The sequence below is a fragment of the Schistocerca americana genome, chromosome 2 (genome assembly GCF_021461395.2).
Source record: "Schistocerca americana isolate TAMUIC-IGC-003095 chromosome 2, iqSchAmer2.1, whole genome shotgun sequence".
Taxonomy (NCBI): Eukaryota; Metazoa; Arthropoda; class Insecta; order Orthoptera; family Acrididae; genus Schistocerca; species Schistocerca americana.
Window position 1 is genome coordinate 21,889,265 of NC_060120.1, and position 18,189 is coordinate 21,907,453.

The following is an 18,189-nucleotide window of genomic DNA, read 5'->3' on the forward strand; positions in this document are numbered from 1 at the left end:
CTAGTGAACGTTACATTGAAATTTTGAAAAAAAGTGTCACACAGCTAGCGCTGCGGGATCGACCAAGCACCGAGTGGTTCATGCAAGAATGGGCCAGGTAACATCACAACTAACAAGTGCATCACTTCTTTGATGTTTGCCAGATCTGAAAATGTAGTAAACGAAAACACAACACTTTGCAACAACACACTCTTTACCGCTCTGTGAGAACTGACCTAGGACACAGAACAGAAAGCACACACACGCAAAAGAACCACTTCCGCATCACACACAGACATAAATAAGGGACAGAAGTCGCCTAATTCCCGCTACAGTTTTCATAGCCTTTCTCGCCTCATGGAATACACCTCTCACGAAACACGCGAACAGCAAGATGGCGTAATATTCTTGATCATAAACAAAGTGCGAAACTTTTGTTTTTATGTGTATAGAATCAGCCACATACCATCCAACGAACGTGAGTACACGAATAGGTAAGTAACAGCTCAGTACACACCAATTACCTGGATTCCACTGCGCTATCGCAACCCCAAGTGTATATTGCTAACATACGAAGTTCACCTTTTAGTGTTTTGTCTAGTAACAGCCGCTCACACAGTTGCAGATGATATCATGTTCTCTGAGTAAAAACGGCAACAACAAAAAAAAGCGCACAGAAAATATGTCGCAAGCAGCGACAATAATTCTCAGAAACATGCTGTAACATACAATAAATAAGGTAGTATGAAAGTATCCATAGAAAACTATATTTCAAACACGTGTAGTGAAAATTTAATAATGTGTCACTGTGTTTTAGAACCATGCTATTTTCTGCATGTTTTAAAAAAATCCACTGATGATGGTGATATTTGTCGCCGAAACTAGGTTGGGAAAATAAAGAAATAAACAAATAACAAAGTGTTTTGCATCAAGGTGGAGTCAGTTTCTGATATTGTCGTTGATCTGACTCCTTGTGACCTCTTTTTGTGGAGCGCATTAAAAGACACTGCCTACCGAAACCATCCAATCATCCTCGGCTAGCTTGAATCGGCGGTCTGTAAGGCATCTAAATACGTTAAGTCACTACAGCACATGATGGCGAATTTGTCTGTTTTCGCCACATCCATACTGAGAGTGGTGGACATTTCTAAAAGATTGTGATGTGACTGTGAAGACTGCTTGCAGAGGATGAGTTTATTTTTGCACTCTGATACTGTACGACCTGCACAGCGTACAGCTCCATGTGTTACCAGCTTTTCAAACTATTCCGAAACTCCTGTATAAAATTCTTACACCTTTCACAATAAACGTACCGTTTGATTCACTCGGCTGTCGATCTTAGTTTTCGAGATATTTGATTTCAAAATAAGGGACTCCTTCGCTGGACACTCTGTGTCGATGGAGAGAGCGTGTTTTGAATGTTTTTGACTCCCATTAGAGGTGCCCAACATGGGCAGTGTTTGCTACGCAGCAGACCTCGATGCTGCTGCTGGCCGGAAAGCAGTGACAGCTGATTGCTTTGGAAATATTTTCATTGGGTCGCCCATCCGCAGGCGGAAATTAATTCGATGTGACAATACGGAGAGGTGATTTGTCTTAATGTTCTGACACGCCGGCCTCTACTGGTGCCCTCGGCAGCTACGGCGTGGCCATGCATATGACGAATTACGACTGTGGCCCCTAACCAAGGAAAAAGCGTAGCAGAAGATCCTTTATTCATCTGTATGTTGAGATAAGCTTCATTACGAAAATTTGACTATACTTACAAGAAGTTTCCGCAGTTCGTTTCTGAATGATGTAGTGACGTTTTGTTTTTAGGGTCCCATATGAGAATGGATCCGGAATGAAACCCCATTTCTGTGCACCAGAAGCAGTGAAGCTCTTTCAATGTTGGTTTTTTCTTCAGTGGTTCATAATACCGAAGAAATTGCTGGGTAATAACACATCCATCCATACTGCTAAGCAAAAACTGTGTGCACTTTGCTTCTTCTTTTCAGCAGATACTTGAATACCTTGATCCTTGGCAATAAGCCACTCCTTCCCCAATTTTCAAACATTTTTACACGTTAGTCTTGCAGTGCCATTAATTTCTTCTTCTCATCATCAACATATTTAATGAGTTCAAAAGTTGGTCATTGCACCTGCCTGCGAAAATATTTTTCGCGATCACTACAACATACCAACGTACACTACTTTGAACTTCAACGAGGCTGTACGTGACCAGATGATCGAGTTAGCTATCGATACGGGTTGAAATGATGAATCGAAAAGTATGGAGATGCTCTAACCACTGATAAATGTCATTCTTCGGTATGGTTTGTAGTTTTCGCGTATTCGTCTTTTGTAACCCCAGAGGTGCTTACGGATAATCCTGCACATCATATTATCTGAAGCTGAGATTGGCGACCATCCCACCATTTGCTTAAATGATCTATCCAAACCTTATGTTCTGGGTGGATGTTGTACCAGATCAATGGTCGTTAAACTACCACTTCTGATCTCACAATCTTGAGCGTCCTGCTTCAACATATCCTAGTAGGTGCGTATCTTATCACTAATAATACCCCACTGTGATAAAATGGTAAGACTGAAGATTGCTCTGAGGACTGTCTTCTCTAAGTCATTTAGAAAGCCAGACATTTGCAGCCTCAAGCACACCTTTCTCTGATAAACCTTGCTGACGAAAGTAAGATAAATTCATAGGGAGACGCTCGTAGAGCAAGATGGTTAAAGAGTTGTTGCAAGCCCTCAAACATCATTCCCACAATAAAGACAATTTTATTTAAGTTTCTCAGCACTGCGCACAACAATAAATAACAATACTATTCAGTTCCAGCAGATGCTCATTAAATCAGATATTACAATAATACAAATGCGGGCAGGACTCAAAGCTGCCACCAGTTCGCAATACTAAATTCGCTATACTGAGTAGCGCAGTTAATGATACTTCTGAAACATAAAATAGAAATACACTTAACGTACACACAAAATCAGTTTACAAAGCGAACACTTCTTCTAAGTTCGCCAAAATTACAGACTGCATTGCATGTATTCAGAAGAAGTTTAGAATAATCACTCAGCACACAAATAAATAATGTAAACCGCATGGATAAAATAAACAAGTTAAACCAACACTGCTTGTACGTTACGACAGCAACAGCTAACTCTGGAATAGCCAACCATCAGCCAGCAGCAGCTAACTCTGGAATAGCCAAGCATCAGCAACAAGTACTTGAATATATTAAATGGCACAAATAAAAACCAGAATGAATTCAAGCAGAGCTTGTGTCTGACGGCATTTTTTTTAAAATAATACTTAAAAAAGCAGGGAGTAGTTAAAACGCTAACAGCCATAATTTATGGCGATGGCTGTAAACTCTTGAACAGTCAAACGGGGAGTCCTGGCGAACTTGGTACAACAGTAATACAGCTAGCTTGAAACTTGTAAAGACAGTGTAAATGATTGGAGACTAATCAAATAACATTATGCAAAGCAGAGCTCCAAATAAAACAAGTTACCAAAACCACGTCACAAAAATTTAGAGCCAAACACGCTGACTAAGAAAGGTGAGACCAGTTGTATCGAACTTTTTTTTTAACAATTTACCCTGGGACACAAACTGATAAATGGTCAATTTAAACCATAAGCAAAAAAATCTAATTCTAACTGGCAATTTAAAAAATCTTACTGTGGGTGGAAACCATTTAACATGAAAAATAGTCCACTATCTTCTTAGGCTGTCGACAAGTATTAACCACCAAATAAAAGGTGACGGCGCTTAATAGAAAATAGCGCTAAACAGATTGTACTATATTTGAAAGTCAGCTTCGCGACACAAGCTCACTATGACAGGCAGAGTTCTGAAACGTGGTCACCGGGTATAGATCTTTTAGTTGAACATCGGGTGCCCCAAATGGCCATTGATACACCAGTCTTTCTGTGGCCACTTCCCGCGAGCCGGCAGTTTCTTGCTTAGTATACACTGAGGTGTAAAAAATCAAGGGGTACCTCCTAATATCACGTCGGAAGCCTCCGGCGTAGTGCAGCAACTGGGCGTGGCATGGACTCAACAAGTTCGTTGGATGTCCTCTGCAGAAGTACTCGTATTGAGCCACGCTACCGCTATAGATGTCCATAATTGCGAAAAGGCCCTTGCTGCATTTTGGGCAGGAACTGAACTCTCGATTACGTCCCATAAATGTTCGATAGCATTCATGTCAGGCGATTAGGGTGGCCAAATATTTCGCCCGAACTGTCCACAACGTTCTTCAAATGAATCGCGAACAATTGTGGCCCGGCGTAATGACACAGTGGTTTGCGAACATAAAGTTAATGAATGTCTCCAAATGGCCCCAAAGTAGCCGAATATAACCATTTCCGGTAAATTCCAAGAATGATTGCCTATTGAATCGCGGGGTCCAAACGACACATATCGAACGTGCGATTGTAACTCGATCATGCGAGTCTCGCGGCGCGTTTTGATCAATTATTTGTGATCATCATTTTTATCTGTTTTATGTTGTTCATTTACTTGCTCTGTTCTCCGTGAAATAGTTGTGACTTGCTTGGGAAACGCAGACGATTTCTGTGGATAGTGAGTGTGGTGTCCGGTGTTCCTGACGTTTCTTCGGTGGATTCTCTCACATGGAAAAATCTCATTCCATGCGTATCCACCTGAGAGAATTGACTTGCAGGCAACAGCATCAGAAAGTGAGTTATTCGCAAATAACGTGAGTGACTATTTCGGGTTTTACCGAGAAGTCTATTGTGTGGTAGTGACAAACAACAGTGTACCAATTGGTGGAGAAAATAAAGTTGTGGAAGTTGACGAATCTCATATAGCTAGACGGAAGAACCATAGAGGATGACCTTCAAAAAGTGAAATCGATCTCATTTGGGTATTCGGTTAAAAGAGACTCGCGGAAGTATTTCGATGTCAGAGTATTGTCCAGAGGGAAGGTCACTTTAGTGGGCCTGATAAAGCACCTCATACTCCCTGGTACTAAAAGACGGGTTTCAGTCATATAAGACTCTGAAAGCTGAAAAATTCGATCACGAATTCGTGAACCACTATGTGGAGTTTGTATCTTCGGATGACCCCAGCGTCCACACACTGTATATTGAGCGGTTATGGAAATCTGTAAAGTCTTCCATTAAAAGAGAAGGGCGTCCAGAACATCTTGCGTTTGCAGGGAAAAGTTAACGCATGTGACACTCTGCCGATATTCTTGCGTGATATTGGCAGCGTTTAACCAGGCTATGGGAAAAAGGGAATTGTCCCTGTATCGTACACATCACATGGACTTTCCCATGACGATAACAATGGCGACGATTAAGGTAAGACGTGTACTTTGTAATTACAAGTATTTTTTAACGCTCTTCTTTTGCCGTAGCCAGGATGGCCGAGCGGTTCTAGGCGCTGCAGTCTGGAACCGCGCGACCGCTACGGTCGCAGGTTCGAATCCTGCCTCGGGCATGGATGTGTGTGATGTCCTTAGGTTAGTTAGGTTTAAGTAGTTCTAAGTTCTAGGGGACTGATGATCTCAGAAGTTAAGTCCCATAGTGCTCAGAGCCATTTGAACCATTTTTTTTTTCCGTTGCTTTAGTGACCACCGTAAACAGACTCGTAACACCCACCACGAAACTCAAATGATCGAGTAACAATCGCACTTTCGATATGTGTCGTTTGGACTCCACAAGTTCGATAGGCAATCATTCTTGGAAAGTACCCCATTTCCAGTGAATGATCGGTTCAAATGGACCCCCCACCAGCTTTGTCCACAACTAAGGTCAATGGCTTCGTGGAGTCTGCGCCACACTCGAACCCTACCATCAGCTCTTACCAACTAAAATCGGGACACATTTGATCAAGCCACGCTTTACCAGTCGTCTAGGGTCCAACCGAAATGTTAGCGAGCCCAGCAGAGGCGCTGCAGGCGATGATGTCATGCTGTTAGCAAAGACACTAGAGTCGGTCGTCTGCTGCCATAGCCCATTAACGCCAAATTTTTCCGCATTATCCCAAAGAAACCATTCACGTTGATTTCTGCGGTGCTTTCATGCAGTGTTGCTTGTCTGTTACCAGTGACAACCCTACGAAAACGCCGCTGCTCTCAGTCGTTCAATGACAGCTGTGGGCCACTGTGTTGTCCGTGGTGAGAGGGAACGCCTGGTATTTGGTATTCTCGGGGCACTCTTGACACTATGGATCTCGGAATATAGCATTTCCTAAGGATTTCCGAAATAGAATGATTCAAATGGCTCTGAGCACTGTGGGACTTACCATCTGAGGTCATCAGTCCCCTAGACTTAGAACTACTTAAACCTACTAACCTAAGGACATCACACACATCCACGCCCGAGGCAGGATTCGAACCTGCGACAGTAGCAGTCGCGTGGTGCCGGCCTGGAGGGCCTAGAACCCATCGACCACAGCGGCCGGCCGGAATGGAATGTCCCAGGCGTCCAGCTCCAACTAGCATTACGTATTCAGAGTCTGTTAATTCCTGCCGTGCGAGCATAATGACGTCGCAAACTTTTTCACACGAATCACCAAAGCGCTGGCCTTTTTTTACTTTGTGTGCGCAATACTCCCGCCAACTTTATCTGTGCATATCGGTAGCCCATGACTTTTGTCACGTCAGTGTAACAGCTGCCGCCTACGCCTGCTGCGCGCACGCTCACGCAGCTGCCGGCGCAGAGTTCATGGACTCAGTCACGCCCTCCTCACCTTATCCGTCTGTAGGTGAAAGTCACTAGTTTGCTTCTTGGCCACCAGGCCAACACACCAGTTTGCGAGTCCGGTACGTCTGCAAAAGGCTGGGAACTCGACGCGCACCTCATTTGTTGCGACACGCGCGAAGCTGAGATTAGATTAGATTAATTATTCATTCCATAGACCCACAAAAGAGAGGATCCTCCTGGGTGTGGAACATGTCGGATAAACGCATTACAAAAATGTAATTATAAAAACTTGAGTTTCATTAATTTTAATGATCCTCAGTCAATAAACGCTAAAATTATGTACATGAATTAAAATTAAACTTCTAATATTTACAGGTTTAATACTTACATTTGCTTTCATTAAATCCATCATTCACACAGTAGCTAGTTACTTGGCTATTGCAACCAAGTATTGTCAAAAATTATAGTAAATTATTCATTTCATTGATCCTCAGCTAAGAACAGTCAAATTATGTACAAGATTTAAAATTAAACTTCCACTATTCACAGACTTGAGACTTACATCTGCTTTCCATACGTCCATCATTCACACAGTAGGTAGTTACTTCGCTGTTACAACCAAGAATTGTCAAAAATTAAAGTATAATAAATTTTCATTAAAATGATCTACTGCATTTGTTGAGAATTTCATGGATGGGGCAGAGGGAGTTGGCCACCAAAAATTCTTTTAAATTATCTTTAAACTTTGCCTTGTCTGAAACTAAACTCTTAATGATTGCTGGTAACTTATTGAAAATATGCGTTGCTGAATACTGGACTCCTTTCTGGGCAAGAGTAAGTGATTTTAAATCTGTATGTATATTTTTCTTATTCCTAGTACTGATGCTGTGTACTAAGCAGTTAGTTGGAAAAAGAGATATATTATTTACAACAAACTTAATTAAGGAATAAATATACTGAGAACCTGTGGTTAGTATGCCCAATTCTTTGAATAGGTTTAGACATGATGTTCTTGGATTTACGCTACATATTACTCTTATTATACGCTTCTGTATTCCAAACATTTTTTCTTGGTTTGTGGAGTTACCCCAAAATACGATACTATATGACATAATGGAGTGAAAATAAGCAAAATATGCCAGTTTTTTTATATTTATATCTCCTATGTCTGACTTCATTTGCATTGCAAACACAGACTTGTTTAGGAGCTCTAGAAGTTCGTTAGTATCTTGCTCCCAACTGAATTTATTATCAAGTTGTAATCCCAAGAATTTTACACTCTCACGTCTCCTATTTCCACACTGGAAGGAAATCTCTTGGAAATTCTGAACTGCATATAGTGGGTCTTTTCAAAGTTTAATGACAGTGAATTGGGTATGAACCACTTATTAATGTCAGTAAAAATATCATTAGCTGCCATTTTTAAATTTATATTTGATTTACTATTTATTGCTTGGTTTTTGTTGCTTAGTAACAGTGAAAGAGTCTAACCACCCGCAGTACGGACAGGAGCCGACACGCTTCACACAGCAGTACGAAAGAGTCTTTTGTATCCCATTTGTCAAGTTGTGTGCTGTCTTTGGAAAATGGTTAGAGGTTTAAAAGGAAACTTGTCCCAGCAGGAGCTGAACGAAAATATAAACCTACTTGTCTACGAGTTGTACATGTATATAATAAGCTGCGATTTTTTGTAAGTAGTACATTTACTAATTATAATCTTTAATAGGACGGAAATAAAAGGAAGATATTGTTTGTTCCAGAATATCCTAGACAAGTTCAACCCAGGAGCGAGACAGCTGATTCAGGCTGGAAAGGCATACCTCAAAGCCCTGCATGGTGAGTAACAGAGGTCTCTCCTTGTTTAAGTACTTAGATAAAATCTTTAGTAAGATACTGTACATGTTATAAAACTCCCTCGCTTCGAATCTCACAATTTTTAACTCGACATACCGCAATTTAGTGATGCATAAATTTAACATGCAGATAAATATAGAAAATGAAATTTGTGTCCAACATTCACAAGAAAGCGATTAACACGAAATTAAATGAAACAAAATCTGGTTTCTCATTGACGCTATACGTATTCTGCAAAAAATAATAAAGCGGCTACCTGAAATCTTGTTTTCGAGCAATATCCTTAGGTACGCTTCTGCGAAGATCGTAGAGGTAAGAAAATGATACCGGCAGAATGAACGTAGGATGCTGGAATGAGATATGGCTTGTAAGAGCAATGCCAGCGACATACTCTCTGTACTACAGATATTTTTTAAAATTAAAGACGTTTCATGGCAGCTTACTCTCTATACAGAAAGACTGAGTCATGGCAAAACGTCTTCTCCACGAAACATGTGGGTAGTGTTTAGAAAAGTGATCAACAATGCACGCAGACAGTTTATTTTTGGGAACGCTTGTGACGACTCATTTCATTAACTCAGGCCGAAGAGACTGATATTTCAGACAGGTTATGAGACAAATAGTTGTTTTCCGATTACGATGTTGCTAGTGTGCCATCACCTGACACGTGTTCCTGTCATCAAGCGAGACGCTCAGCTAAATTGTAAAGTTTTCATCGATTGACGAAACCTGTTCAGATTCAGAAAAGAAAAGTTTTCAGCTACGATCATAAGGATTTGTAGTTGGTCAGTGACAACTCATTCCTGAGGGTACATTCGTCGGGACCGCTGAACCAGACAGCTTAGCATCATCGAGGAAGATACGTTTTACGCAACCACTACAGAAAACGCAGGGGAAGAAGCTAGTATCAAAGTGCCAGTAGGATCTGGCTTCACTGGGGAACAACGTTGGTGGGTGATACAAGTTCCGAATGCCTTAAGATCTTGTAGGAAACACAAGCGGCCCATGCTGAAGCACGATATCTACGACTGGGGATCACCCATCAATTAGCCAGCGCTCATACAGATTGTCGCCCGCTGAACTACAAATAATCCTCGAGGCAGTGGAGAAGATGCGGCAAGATTACACCAGTGAACCTTCAGAGAGTCCTTGGTCCTCTTCGGTGATCCTTGAGAAGGAAAAGACGGCACATAGCGTTTCTGCGTCGTGTACCGACAATTGGACAAACTCGAAAAGAAGATGTTTGTCCATTGCTGCTTGAAAGGGGCAAAGTGCAAGGTGCATCTGAAAAATTCCACGAATGGTCTCAGAAAATAAAGGAAAGAAGAGTTAGAAACAAATTACCTTTACTGTCCTTTCAAGTAATCGCCATTAACTGTAATACGCTTCTGACATTGGTTGTAAGGTTGTTGGAAACTGTGTAGAAACGCTTCTTGTCCAATCACTCGAAGCACAGTGGCCGCGCTTTGTTTGATAGCTGCGTCATTACAGGAGATTGGCGCTACCAGTACGATCTGGAGATCAAGCAACGATCATCATCTTCCCCACCTCCCTCAGCGAGAAATTCTTGGTGGATCAAGGCCTTGCTGTCAAGGAAGACGATCAACGTCGTCTTAATATTGGATTTTGTAAGCTGATCTTTTTGTTTTGTTTTAGGTCGTTGAAGAACATCTAAGTCCATTGACAACTGTGTTGAAGTGTGGTCAGCTAACAGACCTCTACCTGAGTCTGAGGAAGCACTGTTTGCTACCACATAAATAAAAATCTTGCGGCACCTAATGAATGGTGATAGGGTCCATCCCGATACAAAGAAAATAAGATCAGTCACAAATTTTCCAATTCCTCGGAACATTCGTGACGTTAGAAGTTTTCTCGGAATGTGCTCTTACCACCTGTTACCAAATCACGCACCTTGCGAGAACTACCGCACGGAGATGCCAAATTCTCCTGAATCGACGTGTGAGAAAGATCTTTTCTTGTTCTTAAAAAGGCACTAAAACCTTCTCCAGTCCTAGTATTTGTGGTGTCACCGCCAGACACCACAGTTGCTAGGTGGTAGCCTTTAAATCAGCCGCGGTCCGCTAGTATACGTCGGACCCGCGTGTCGCCACTATCAGTGATTGCAGACCGAGCGCCGCCACACGGCAGGTCTAGAGAGACGTCCTAGCACTCGCTCCAGTTGTACAGCCGACTTTGCTAGCGATGGTTCACTGACAAATTACGCTCTCATTTGCCGAGACGATAGTTAGCATAGCCTTCAGCTACGTCATTTGCTACGACCTAGCAAGGCGCCATTATCATTTGCTATTTATCTTGTGATGCATGTGCCGTCAGACCGATGTTCACCAATTATGGATTAAAGTTAAGTATTCCAACAGCTACGACCTTTTTTGCTAAAGTCTAACTTCCTTAAATGTTCCAGACCTCACGCCAGCCTGCGTGAGCTTAACGCGTGCCTTTCGGCTAGCAATCATAGTGGCTTGGCTGTCTTGCCAAGTCACAACAGTATTATATAAGGAGAATACCGAGACAGAGCTTTACACGCTTGCGATAATGGTACAGGTGCAGTTATAGTACAAATTCAGCAAGGTGCTGAAAAGGTGTGAACTTAAGCTTCCAGAGTATTGTCCAAGACGGAGGTGAACTACCCTCTGACCGAAAAGAAGTGCCTTGTAGTTGTTTGGGCGACAACAAGTTCCACGCCTATTTATTTGGCAAACTGTCCATCGATGAGGTAGAATACCATTATCTTTGCTGGCTGACTAGCCTGCAACAACCGTTGGGTTGACTGTTGACGTCGGCGCTGTAGCTGCAGGAATACTTCATCACGGTGGTGTACAAAAGCAGACGCAAACACAAGGACGCCGACTGCCTTTCTAGGAATCCTTTGGCGGAACACAAGAGCGTGGATGAGATCTCAGTCATCGCTGCAGTAAGTGCCATTGTTGCTGAACGGAGCTAAAATCCATCACCGTTGGAAACAGAGAAACCCTGAAGAAATTTCAACTTACGAGGGTCTATTATCCAATTGGCGGATACTGTGTCTCGGCTTCTGAACATAAGCATCACACACGCTTACAGCAACCGTGCAAATTTGCTATTGGCGAACATTGTCTTCGCACCGGTCATCCTATGGGTTATGACAACACTGAGATTCTAGGCCTGGAGAAATTAAAATTTCGTATAGAAGACCTAAAGCATGAGGGTGACGCTATAAACTAAAGAGTGGTTTGGACTTTGAAATGAGATACAGGGAATAGGTGCAGTTCAACGGAACAGGAGGTCCGCAGCTCGTGGTCTAGTGGCTAGAGTTGCTGCCTCTGGCTCATGGGGTCCCGGAATCGATTCCCGGCCTGGTTGGAGACTTTTTCTGGCCAGGGACTGGGTGTTTGTGTTTTCCTCATCATTTCATAACCATTATCATCACTCGTGACAGTAGCTCTACTGGACTGTGAAAAAAATTGGGACTTCGAAGGTCGCTGATGAGCGCGCAGTTGAGCGCCCCACAAACCATGATCATCAACGGAACAGGAAGAGTGTAGCGAGTACACGGTACCAGCTATACTTTTGCTACGTTATACGCTCGTGTACCACTGAGAACAGGGTGAACATGATTCCGACTTCAGTTATGGCTCGTTAGTACGATGAATCCCACGAATGAGAGGAACAAATGAGGCAGATAACTGCAGTATTCTCCAGTGCGACACGTTTATCTGGGATGAAGCTGGGTCTGTCATATGTGTACCATCGATTCTCGTGGACGAGCAAGACGGGAAACTGTTCAGGTGAATCCGTTTGTCTGAGTACAACACCACTATGACAACCTGTATCTCCAAAAAGGAATTGCACAACCTCTTCGCTCCTTCTTTGTGTGCGAATAGTTTGAGGGGGGCACAGCGAATACTCATATCACCTGTCCTCAGTGGTTAGAAGGACATTTGGGACACAATGGCGCTAAATTCAAGCGTCTTGGACCCAGCTCTGAGTTGTTGGTGGAAGTTAAGTAGTCGCAGAACAAGGCAGCTCCACAATGCTAACTATGTTTCGTAGAGTCTATGGCAGGAAGTGTCGTCAAAGCGTCAGAGCAGAAGGAATTGTTACGCGCTGCTAATCAAGTTGTTCATAAGTATGTTAGTCAGACATTTTGATCCTTTAATATCTGCTTATTTAGTTTTATTTCACTATCTGCGTGTTTAATCCAGTTTGTATTTTATATATCTGCCTGTTCACTTCGGAGGAATAATAATTACATTTCTTTTTCGAGCCTTCAGTCTTCTGACTGAAATGAATTAAGTGGGAAGAACCTCGCTGATTAGCAGCCGGTAGTAATCTACGGAAATCACGGGAGGAAAAAGCGGTGACATTAGATGTTTGAGTAAAGCCTGATGGTTAAGGCGAATGCCCACGATAAACAGAAAATCTGGGTTCAAGTTTCCGTCTGCCGGAAATCAACAGTTGCCATTAAATACACTGCTTGACAAAAAAAGTAAAGCACACACAATGATAGTAGGAAACGAAATGGAATTTCACTGGTCGAGAGGTTGTGTGATATTACCGCAGTGATTACAAAATCGAGTCAATTCTACAAAGAACTTGTCAGTGTGAACCCACTTATCAGTATCACGCTACCCCGTCTCTGGCCTGGATGCTGGACTGACTCGGTCGGGAAGTGTGTCATTAATCCCTTGCATCCCCTCATGAGGCGAGCCGTCACTTGTAGCCAGCCGTTAATGTCCTCGATACAGCTACTGGGTCAGAGTTGATATCGGAGCTGGTCCACACATGTTCTGACGAGGACTGATCTGGAGATGTTGCTGGCCACTGGAGTACCTCAGAATCACACGCTGTTTGAAAAGGCCGCCGCGATATTGTCAAGTAAAAGGAAATATAGGAAGACGCAAGGTGTCTGTGACGTACCGATGTGCCGACAGATGTCTCTGAATCACTACCAGGTATGATCTGAGATCATACCCTATCGCCTATCGTTCCCCGCATCATAGCGCCGGGAGTAAGACTACCTTGCCGTAAGGGGTTCAGAAGGAGACCCACGATGAGGCCACTTTCAAACTATCTCATGTACTGGAAACGCCATCTCACTGGAATAACTCCGTTTCCTCGAATCCCCGTTGCTCAATAATTTGTGATCACTCAATATCTGTCCACCCCCGGTAGCTGAGTGGTTCGTGGACATTCGCCTTAACCATTAGGCTTGACTCAAACATTCAGTGTCACCGGTTTTATCCAATGGATCCACTAGTATGGGCGTCTTTCGGGTAGCGTTCTCAATGTCCGCAAATCGACTATGATGCACATTGGGCGCGGCCTCCCGGTTATGGTGCCGACCCCACTCCCAGTCAGTACTATCCTTCGTTACTTGTGTATAGAATTTACGAGCACTCCACACCGCGCAGTGAACCTCGCTTACTGGCGGCTTTTGCAGTCGATTCGGCACCATGTCCGCGGTCGAGTGGACCGTATCTTAAACAAACTTCAACGTGTTTCCTATGTCAACATGTATGTCGCCCCAAAACTGGTACACGTCACCCAGATTCTCGCAATGCCGTTACTCCTTGGCAGCCGCATCCAATCAGCCTTTCGATATTTCGTGTCAGCAGGGATACTTTTCAAAGTCCGCTACAACACTCTAACACCGCCTCCTGCAAAAGGTGGCCTCGGTCTCGTCAACGTGCGGGCACGAGCTTCTGCACTCTTTGTCCACACTATGTTGCGGCACTGGCGGGGACCGGTCCCGTCCTTAACACGCAGTCTCTTAGATATCCTCTGACCAGCTTCTCTCGATCCACCGATCAATGTGGCACCTATTTCTCCATTATTGTACCACGTCGCCAATTGTTTCATAGAATTCAGCTACGTTCTGGCCGATCTTCCAGTCATCCGTCTTCCCTGTACAAAAGACTGTTATCGTTTGTTTATGCTGTCCAACCCTTGCGACCCCATGGTGCTACAGCGCCCTGACATTAACTGGCGAACGGTTTAGTGGTGTGTGCATGCACCCTCTTTACTGTCTGCACTCTGGTATGTTTTAGTCTATGGCAAATTCCCGAGTAATAGTCGACTTCATCGCATAGAACTGACCACCTCCCCACTCTGCCCTGACTGTCAGCTCGAAGACACCGACGAGCACCATATTACGTGCCCCTGAAACGAAACGTATGGCTCCTCATCCAACGAATCGTGGGCTTTTAGGCTTTTACCTCCGTGCCCCGCCAACGTCGGTAACCCCAGATTTCTTTTGTTGCCTCAGACATTTCAGTACCCTCTTGCTAAGCACCAAACACTCATCTGGTTTTGAGGACAGGCTTTAGAATACCTCTTTCAGAGTGGTCCGCTTACAGTCCTCGACTTCTGGTACCAAGTTGTGACCGCGCATAGCACCCTAACCCGAAAACTATCTTACCGACAAATTTTTGCTGGTTATCTCCGCAGCGTCTTCCCTGACCCCCTCAAAGTTGGGGTGTGCCATGCCTACCCGTCACATGATGCAACACCCTTATCCACGCTCACATGCATCGACAAATAAAGAAAAATAAATAAATAAATAAAATAAACACAGAATATCTTATATTTTGTTGTATTTAATGTTTTTCTAATATTTCTGTAAATTCAAAAAGAAAGAAAAAAATGGTCAGCACGATAGACTGTCAACCATAAGGGCACGGGTTCATTCCCGGCGGGGTCGGAGATTTTCTCCGCTCAGGGACTGAATGTTGTGTTGTCCTAATTATCATCATTTCATCCCCATCGACGCGCAGGTCGCCGAAGTGGCGTCAAAGCGAAAGACTTGCACGCGGTGAACGGTCTACTCGACGGGAGGCCCCAGTCAGACGACAGTTCTTTTTACTCAATATCTGACGCTGTTCACCCTCCCTAACACCTTTCTAGGCCTTGTAGCAACACTAAACACGAAAAACATTAAAGTACTCTGCTGTTCGTTTTGCCTATCAAAAATGGTTGCAAATACACTCCTGGAAATTGAAATAAGAACACCGTGAATTCATTGTCCCAGGAAGGGGAAACTTCATTGACACATTCCTGGGGTCAGATACATCACATGATCACACTGACAGAACCACAGGCACATAGACACAGGCAACAGAGCATGCACAATGTCGGCACTAGTACAGTGTATATCCACCTTTCGCAGCAATGCAGGCTGCTATTCTCCCATGGAGACGATCGTAGAGATGCTGGATGTAGTCCTGTGGAACGGCTTGCCATGCCATTTCCACCTGGCGCCTCAGTTGGACCAGCGTTCGTGCTGGACGTGCAGACCGCGTGAGACGACGCTTCATCCAGTCCCAAACATGCTCAATGGGGGACAGATCCGGAGATCTTGCTGGTTGACTTACACCTTCTAGAGCACGTTGGGTGGCACGGGATACATGCGAACGTGCATTGTCCTGTTGGAACAGCAAGTTCCCTTGCCGGTCTAGGAATGGTAGAACGATGGGTTCGATGACGGTTTGGATGTACCGTGCACTATTCAGTGTCCCCTTGACGATCACCAGTGGTGTACGGCCAGTGTAGGAGATCGCTCCCCACACCATGATGCCGGGTGTTGGCCCTGTGTGCCTCGGTCGTATGCAGTGTTGATTGTGGCGCTCACCTGCACGGCGCCAAACACGCATACGACCATCATTGGCACCAAGGCAGAAGCGACTCTCATCGCTGAAGACGACACGTCTCCATTCGTCCCTCCATTCACGCCTGTCGCGACACCACTGGAGGCGGGCTGCACGATGTTGGGGCGTGAGCGGAAGACGGCCTAACGGTGTGCGGGACCGTAGCCCAGCTTCATGGAGACGGTTGCGAATGGTCCTCGCCGATACCCCAGGAGCAACAGTGTCCCTAATTTACTGGGAAGTGGCGATGCGGTCCCCTACGGCACTGCGTAGGATCCTACGGTCTTGGCGTGCATCCGTGCGTCGCTGCGGTCCGGTCCCAGGTCGACGGGCACGTGCACCTTCCGCCGACCACTGGCGACAACATCGATGTACTGTGGAGACCTCATGCCCCACGTGTTGAGCAATTCGGCGGTACGTCCACCCGGCCTCCCGCATGCCCACTATACGCCCTCGCTCAAAGTCCGTCAACTGCACATACGGTTCACGTCCACGCTGTCGCGGCATGCTACCAGTGTTAAAGACTGCGATGGAGCTCCGTATGCCACGGCAAACTGGCTGACACTGACGGCGGCGGTGCACAAATGCTGCGCAGCTAGCGCCATTCGACAGCCAACACCGCGGTTCCTGGTGTGTCCGCTGTGCCGTGCGTGTGATCATTGCTTGCACAGCCCTCTCGCAGTGTCCGGAGCAAGTATGGTGGGTCTGACACACCGGTGTCAATGTGTTCTTTTTTCCATTTCCAGGAGTGTATAATCATTTACAATCCCGTCTAAGGTTCGCTTTGACATCCGACTATGTTCCATGTTTTCTGGGTGCTTTCCCCCTTTTCTCAGGCCGTGTACTTCAAAATGGTTGCAAATATAATCATTTACAATCCCGCCTATGGTTTGCTTTGACACCCGACTATGTTCCATGTTTTCTGGGTGCTTCCCCCCTTTTTTCCGTCCGTCTACTTAAGCATTATACTTCTTTTAGCAATTCCTGATTTGATGCTCAATACTGCCATAGATTGACTCTTCTCAGAAGATACGAAGAGCGCGCTACAGTCCTCGTACATATTCTACAAACGATTTGTGCGTCCTCTTGTGATCGACACTCCGCAAGCCACCCAACGGTGTGTGGCGAAGGGCACTTTGCATGGCACTGTCATTACCTCCCTTTCCTGTTCCAGTCGCGTATGGTTCGCGGGAAGATCGACTGTCTCAAAGCCTCCGTGCACGATCTAATCTCTCTAATTTTACATTCGTCATCTCCTCGGGAGGTATAAGTAGGGGGAAGCAATATATTCGATACCTCATCCAGAAACGCACCCTCTCGAAACCTGCCGAGCAAGCTACACCGCGATGCAGAGCCCCTCTCTTGCAGTCTGCCACTTGAGTTTGTTAAACATCTCCGTAACGCTATCACAGTTACCAAATAACCCTGTGACGAAACGCGCGGCTCTTCTTTGGATCTTCTCTATCTCCTCTGTCAAACCGACCTGGTACAGATCCCACACTGATGAGCAATACTCAAGTATAGATCGAACGAGTGTTTTGTAAGCCACCTCCTTTGTTGATGGATTACATTTTCTAAGGACTCTCCCAATGAATCTCAACCTGGCACCCGCCTTACCAAAAATTAATTTTATATGATCATTCCACTTCAGATCTTTCAGTACGCATACTCCCAGATATTTTACAGAAGTAACTGCTACCAGTGTTTGTTCCGCCTTCATATAATCATACAATAAAGGATCCTTCTTTCTATGTATTCGCAATACATTGCATTTGTCTATGTTTGGGGTTAGCCGGCCGCGGTGGCCGAACGGTTCTAGGCATTTCAGTCCGGAGCCGCGCGACTGCTACGGTCGCAGGTTCGAATCCTGCCTCGGGCATGGATGTGTGTGGTGTCCTTAGGTTAGTTAGGTTTAAGTAGTTCTAAGTTCTAGGGGACTGATGACCTCAGATGTTATGTCCATTAGTGCTCAGAGTCATTTGAACCATTTATGTTAAGGGTCAGTTGCCATTCCCTGCACCAAGTGCC

At 44.7% G+C, this 18,189-nt stretch overlaps 1 protein-coding gene across 1 annotated transcript in view; it reads left to right on the forward strand.

The window, feature by feature from the left end:
• The window catches only part of LOC124589405 (brain-specific angiogenesis inhibitor 1-associated protein 2), a 618,821-nt gene that overhangs the window by 216,249 nt on the left and 384,383 nt on the right, over positions 1–18,189 (forward strand). The window contains exon 2 of the mRNA XM_047131551.1: positions 8,425–8,500. Coding sequence (XP_046987507.1) covers positions 8,425–8,500 — 76 coding nt within the window. The remainder of the gene's footprint in view (positions 1–8,424; positions 8,501–18,189) is intronic.